Here is a 6,845-nt window from a genome sequence, read left to right on the forward strand (position 1 = left end):
GTGATGCATGTTATTAGTGATCTGTTTTTTTAACTCGGTGAAGTAAAATGTGCTTAAAGTGAAGTATTTCATGGTTATAGTGAAGTGTTTGTGATCCATGTTATTAGTGATCTGTTTTTTCATCTCAGTGAAGTAAAATGTGCTTAGAGTGAAGTATTTCATGGTTAGAGTGAAGTGTTTGTGATTCATATTATTAGTGATCTCAATAACGGACCCAGGAGTTGAAACTCGTGGGGTCGAATACAATTGATATAATAATAAGCTATTTAAATAATTATTTACAAAAATTATTTATAATTTAAATACAGTACTATTCTAATTTATTTTCTAACTTAAATATTTTTAAAAATTATTTAACTTTTTTTAAAATAATCACTTTGATGTTTATCAATAATTAGAAAATAAATCAACGACTTAAATAAAAATAAAATAATATAGTTATCTTTAATTAATCTATCTATCTTAGCTAAGTAATTCTTCCCATCATATTTTAGATAAAGGAGCCGACTAATTTGAATAGTAGGCCCGATTATTTGGCCCATTTCATTAACCTAGCTAATTGCTGAAGTACAAATTTCAAATTTAGAATTAAAACGTCTTCTTCCTTGTAATTCGTCTGAACTCTCCGTCCAAACTCTATTTCTCTCTTCTATTCTTTTCATTGTCATTTTCTATGTCCCCAAATACCTAATTAAAGGGTGAAGAATTGCAGTGGAGATCCTCGGCTTGAGGTTAAGACGGAGCTCTGTGGGGTCGAAGGTGGAGTTGCGCCGGATCTCGGAGGTCCATCAATGGAGTTTCCGGTAGCACTCGGCGGACGACGGTGGGGTCGGTCGACCCCACTCGACCCCACCTGGGTCCGTCATTGAGTGATCTGTTTTTTCAACTTAGTGAAGTAAAATGTGCTTAAAGTGAAGTATTCCATGGTTAAAGTGAAGTGTTTGTGATCCATGCTTATAGTGCACTGTTTTTTCATTTCTGGGAAGTAAAACATGCGCATAGTGGAGTATTTCATGGTTCGAGTGAAGGTTTTGTGATGCATGTTATTAGTGATCAGTTTTATCATTTTAGTGAAGTAAAATGTACTTAGAGTGAATTATTTCATGGTTATAGTGAAGTGTTTGTGATGCATATTATTAGTGATCTGTTTTTTCATCTCAGTGAAGTAATATGCTCTTAAAGTGAAGTATTATATGGTTAGAGTGAAGTGTTTGTTATGCATGTGATTAGGTTTACAATGAACTAGAATACTCTTTACAGTGAACTACCTCTGATATTCATGATAATGCATTGCAGAGAATGTATTTTTATCATTATTTGACAAAAATGAGTTATCACATGCAATGCAAATTAATAAAGGATGTGAACATAAAAAGGCTAAAAATGCCATGGAGAACAAAATCAAATGTAGAAGATTATGGAATTTTTTTGATGAGACATATGGAATGTTATTATGGTAGGTGGGAACAAGATTGGAAATGTGGATTATTTACAAGAAGCAAGGGAATACTCCAAAGACTAAGAGTGAAGTATTGCAGCTCATTAATGTTGTCGGAAACAACCATGAGTCATTGAAGAACTTGGCAACATCAAAGCATTATGAAGAATGTGGGAAAAACATGGATATAGATGTGGAAAAAATAAATGTAAACTTCATACGTTCATGAAATATTGTAGAAAACTTCATTTAAATTCAATAGCCAGTTCTTATTTTACTTTTAATATCTTGTTCACTATTTACTTCACTGTTGTACCTATTTACTTCACTATATGCATAATATACTTCATTATATACACAATATACTTCAGTGATATGGAAAACAGTTCACTATAATCAATATTTACTTCACTATAAAACATATTTACTTTCCTATAGAGCATATTCAAATGTTTACCAAAATTTTTTTAAGGATCGTGTTTGTAACTATAAAGCAGTTTTACATCACTCTACATTAGAGTTACTACAATGTATAATATTTCAACTTCACGGCAAGTATATATTCACTATAAATGAACCAAAACATGTAATAAGTGAACTAAAGACTTGTAAGCTATATTGCTCTGTTTTCATTTCAGTGAAGTAAAACGTACTTAGAGTGAAGTATTCCATGGTTAGAGTGAGGTGTTTGTGATGCATGTTTACAGTGCTCTGTTTTTTTCATTTTAGTGGAGTACAACGTGCTTAGAGTGAAGTATTTCATGATTAGAGTGAAGTGTTTGTGATGCATGCTTATAGTGCACTGTTTTTTCATCTCAGTGAAGTATACACGTGTTTAGAGTGAAGTGTTTTTGATCCATGCTTATAGTGCACTGTTTTTTCATTTCAGTGAAGTAAAACGTGCATAGAGTGAAGTATTTCATGGTTAGAGTGAAGTTTTTGTGATGCATGCTTATAGTGCACTATTTTATAATTTCAGTGAAGTAAAATGTGCTTAGAGTGAAGTATTACATGTTTAGAGTATACTTCACTCTAAGCATGCATAATATACTTCACTATATGCACAATATACGTCACTGTACTCTCAATATACTTATTGATATGGAAAACAGTACACTATAATCAATATTTACTTCACTATAAAGCATATCAATTATAATGTTGGGCTTGTAAGCAATAAAAAGAACACATATTAAGTGATGTATGTATATTGTGCTTATAGTGATGTATATTATGCATGCTTTATAATGTATAATGAGTATATAGTGATGTATGTTGTGCATATAGTGAAGTAAATTATGCATGTCTTATAATCTAATATTTTTTCATTTCTATGAAGTATATTGAGCATATAGTAATGCATTTAATATTTATAGTGAAATGTTGTTTATAGTGAATTAAATATGATGTTTGTTATTTTAGTGAAGTAAAGTGAACTAATTTTATCTTAAAGTGCACCATCTTCGATCATCTCATAATTCAATTCATGAGATGGTGAATTCAACTCTTGTGATGAAATATTGAATTAGTAGATCCTGAAATCGACAATTGACGATGGAGAAATCATCTTTTGAGATGATATACATATATAGTAGATTGCGAAATCCACAAGTGAGATGGAGAAATCAGCTCTTGCAATGAAGATTTTGCAATTAACAATGAAGATTGCTGAGCGTAAGCGTAAACGATGAAGATTGCAACAAATCAACATGAGTCTTGCTACGTCTTGTTGACGCGATGGAATTTCTCGAGGAAGAGAGGAGTTCTACTGTTGTTACGACGCCGCTCCACATCGACGGCGTCGGAGACCTCTTAGTGGTTGGCGGTGATGGATGAGAGGGATATGAAGTTGCAGGAGGCGGAAGAGGAACATATATATATATATATATATATAGGATTGTGATCAATTGAGATTATTTAGGCTAATTGAGAAATGAGATGCAATATCAGCCACTCATTTTTATTAAATGAGTGGTCCAGATTTTGCCACACAATAAATATTTTTAGATTAATTTAATATGAAAGGGTAGAATGGTAAATGTTGATTCCTTGCATCTGGACGCATTGTTGGGAGAGAAAAATTGGGTTTCGATCTGAAAATCCCCAAAACAGAGAAGAAAACCTCTCAATCTCGACTGCAATTGAGCGGCGAGGCATCAATTGGGGAGTGCTGAAGAAGAGCTTATGCCCGCCGTGGGGGTGACGCGGCGCGGATGCGCCGGTGTGCGATTTCCGTCTCGAAACGTAGGGTGAAACGGAGTGGTGAAACAACAGAGGCTGTGGCAGCTGTGAATTGAGCTTGCAGCGATCATGTAGCGCATGTTTGAGCGCCGCCTGCGCCTGCGATTGCGCTGATATGACGGCGACGAGGTGGTGGCAGCTCGATCATGTCTCCGCCGGAAGAGCTGCCACAGCAGGGAGCCGGACGCCGTCGCCTAAAGTGACGGCAGACAAGCTGACGAAGTCGAAATCTAATAATCAATCAATTAACGCGGACGGCGAATTCAGCTTCGTGTTCAGGCAGCTCGCCGGAATCACGAGCGCGAATCTGAGGAGCGAGCCGTCGCCGTTCCGGACTTGGCGAGCGCTTGGAGGAGCTTCGACGAGTAGATTTGCTGCTGCGTCTCCGATTTCCATTCGATTGGTGAGTTTTGGTGCTGATCGTTATTTTCTGCTATATCGCGGCTATGGATTTTCTTCTTGTTCCGTCTCCTCATCGACGATCTACCGGAATTTAGTGCTGGATTCGCTGACAGGAGTGATGATGACATCTTATTAGCTGCTGCTTTTCAATGAATCCAACGAATTTGATTTGAAGATTTTGCAGCTGCAGATTCAACAATTAAAGATGAGACAAATTCAATACCACCGCCAGATTATGGAATTGGATGAACTGATTTCAAAGATTGATTCATCAAAATTTGCTTTTGTTATAAAATTTGAACTTTTTGCAAGCTTGATTATTAATTCGTTTATGGAATTGAAAGTTTTAGGTTTAGATTATCAATTGTGTTGGAGTGAGGAATCAAGCTTAATCATAATGCACTCTAGGTGTTTGGTGATATTTCCTAATTGGGAATTAGTTGCTAAGAGTTAGATTCTCAATTTTAATGTCAACTACGCACCTATAATGTCAACTACATATAGGTGATCGGAGAAGGTGAAATGCTGATCGGAGATGGTGAACTTTGGGAGTATTTCACAAAAACAGGAACCCGAAAGCTCACTCTGCATGTCTGTTTAAATTTGGGAGTAAATCGTTTGATAGGGTGAGATGCACTTCAATTTTTGTTCTCATTTCACCGCATCTCTCATACTCTGTTTCTACTTTTCTGGCTAATTCTATTTTCTTTTCATGTTTTGATTGTTTGAGCTAACACTGTGTGGTTATTTGGGGAAAGTAGATCAGGTTTAGGTGAATTTCTTTGTTCTCTTTTCCATTTTTATTTATTTGAAACAAGCATTTTTGTTGTGGTTGTACCATGTTTTAATTCGAATTCATCTATTTTCTTTTCATGTTTTACTGATTTCTGTAAAATAGAGGCATTTTGATACGTCTCTGTTTTTTTTTTGCCTTGTAGTGCTTGCTGTGATGACTGTAGACTAAGTAGTTGTTTTTCCTTGATCATGATTTGATGAGTTGCTATTAACTTGTGTTTTTGCTATCAACATTTTTATGAGATTTTTGCTTCTGTTGCAACCATATTACCATATTTTTGCAGTAGATGATTCAATTGTATTAGATGTGAACTCATTTGAGAGATTGATTTTCCAATATTTGCTTTTGTTATAGGATTTGAACTTTTTGCAAGCTTAATTGTTGATTTGTTTATAGAATTGGAAGTATTATCAAACAAAACTTGGATTTGGGTTGCAGAATTTACCCCAAGAGAAGATGCCTCAACTTGTATAGATAATCAGGAAGAGGGATGAGCATTTGGCACAGGATGTCAATGAAATTGAGCTTGATATTGAGGCTCTTGATACGGAGACGCTGTGGGAACTTGATCGGTTTGTGACCAATTGGAAGAAGATGGTGAGCAAGACAAAGCGGCAAGCGTTGATGATGAACAACAATCCAGCTGCTGGAGTTTCTATTCCCTCCAGTCCTGTTACTGATGCTGATGTGGTAAGTTAAATTTGCATCAAGATTTTTGTCTTTTTTGTGGTGTTTTCACGTTGCTGGCATATCGTCATCAATATCTACATCTTCTTCATCATTTTGTTTCATCATCTTGCCACAATCATCATTCTTGTCGCTCAATGCGCCCTACACAACATTACCAACAACATGAATAAACAGTGAAAACACCACAAAAAAGACAAAAATCTTGATGCAAATTTAACTTACCACATCAGCATCAGTAACAGGACTGGAGGGAATAGAAACTCCAGCAGCTGGATTGTTGTTCATCATCAACGCTTGCCGCTTTGTCTTGCTCACCATCTTCTTCGAATTGGTCACAAACCGATCAAGTTCCCACAGCGTTTCCGTATCAAGAGCCTCAATATCAAGCTCAATTTCATTGACATCCTGTGCCAAATGCTCATCCCTCTTCCTGATTATCTGTACAAGTTGAGGCATCTTCTCTTGGGGTAAATTCTGCAACCCAAATCCAAGTTTTGTTGACATCCAATTCCTGATAATACTTCCAATTCTATAAACAAATCAACAATTAAGCTTGCAAAAAGTTCAAATCCTATAACAAAAGCAAATATTGGAAAATCAATCTCTCAAATGAGTTCACATCTAATACAATTGAATCATCTACTGCAAAAATATGGTAATATGGTTGCAACAGAAGCAAAAATCTCATAAAAATGTTGATAGCAAAAACACAAGTTAATAGCAACTCATCAAATCATGATCAAGGAAAAACAACTACTTAGTCTACAGTCATCACAACAAGCACTACAAGGCAAAAAAAAAAAAACAGAGACGTATCAAAATGCCTCTATTTTACAGAAATCAGTAAAACATGAAAAGAAAATAGATGAATTCGAATTAAAACATGGTACAACCACAACAAAAATGCTTGTTTCAAATAAATAAAAATGGAAAAGAGAACAAAGAAATTCACCTAAACCTGATCTACTTTCCCCAAATAACCACACAGTGTTAGCTCAAACAATCAAAACATGAAAAGAAAATAGAATTAGCCAGAAAAGTAGAAACAGAGTATGAGAGATGCGGTGAAATGAGAACAAAAATTGAAGTGCATCTCACCCTATCAAACGATTTACTCCCAAATTTAAACAGACATGCAGAGTGAGCTTTCGGGTTCCTGTTTTTGTGAAATACTCCCAAAGTTCACCATCTCCGATCAACATTTCACCTTCTCCGATCACCTATATGTAGTTGACATTATAGGTGCGTAGTTGACATTAAAATTGAGAATCTAACTCT

General features: G+C 35.5%; 1 protein-coding gene across 1 annotated transcript; it reads right to left on the reverse strand.

Moving 5' to 3' along the window:
• Window positions 1-5,612: 5,612 nt before the first annotated feature.
• On the reverse strand, window positions 5,613-6,078 carry LOC125198068 (transcription factor GTE7-like). Its single transcript, XM_048096521.1, has 2 exons — window positions 5,790-6,078; window positions 5,613-5,708 (listed from the first exon to the last, which is right to left on the reverse strand). Exons 1-2 carry the CDS (start codon window positions 6,069-6,071, stop codon window positions 5,613-5,615), a joined length of 378 nt encoding a protein of 125 aa, XP_047952478.1. The 5' UTR covers window positions 6,072-6,078.
• Window positions 6,079-6,845: the final 767 nt, after the last annotated feature.

Source organism: Salvia hispanica, unplaced genomic scaffold (assembly GCF_023119035.1).
Source record: "Salvia hispanica cultivar TCC Black 2014 unplaced genomic scaffold, UniMelb_Shisp_WGS_1.0 HiC_scaffold_119, whole genome shotgun sequence".
In the NCBI taxonomy this organism is placed as follows: Eukaryota; Viridiplantae; Streptophyta; class Magnoliopsida; order Lamiales; family Lamiaceae; genus Salvia; species Salvia hispanica.

Bases quoted from the DNA above. Each gene is read 5' to 3' on its own strand.
- LOC125198068 (XM_048096521.1), bottom strand. From the start codon at position 6,071: ATGTCAACAAAACTTGGATTTGGGTTGCAGAATTTACCCCAAGAGAAG. The intron at 5,709-5,789 runs GTAAGTTAAATT...AATGTTGTGTAG, and splicing joins CTGTTACTGATGCTGATGTG to GGCGCATTGAGCGACAAGAA.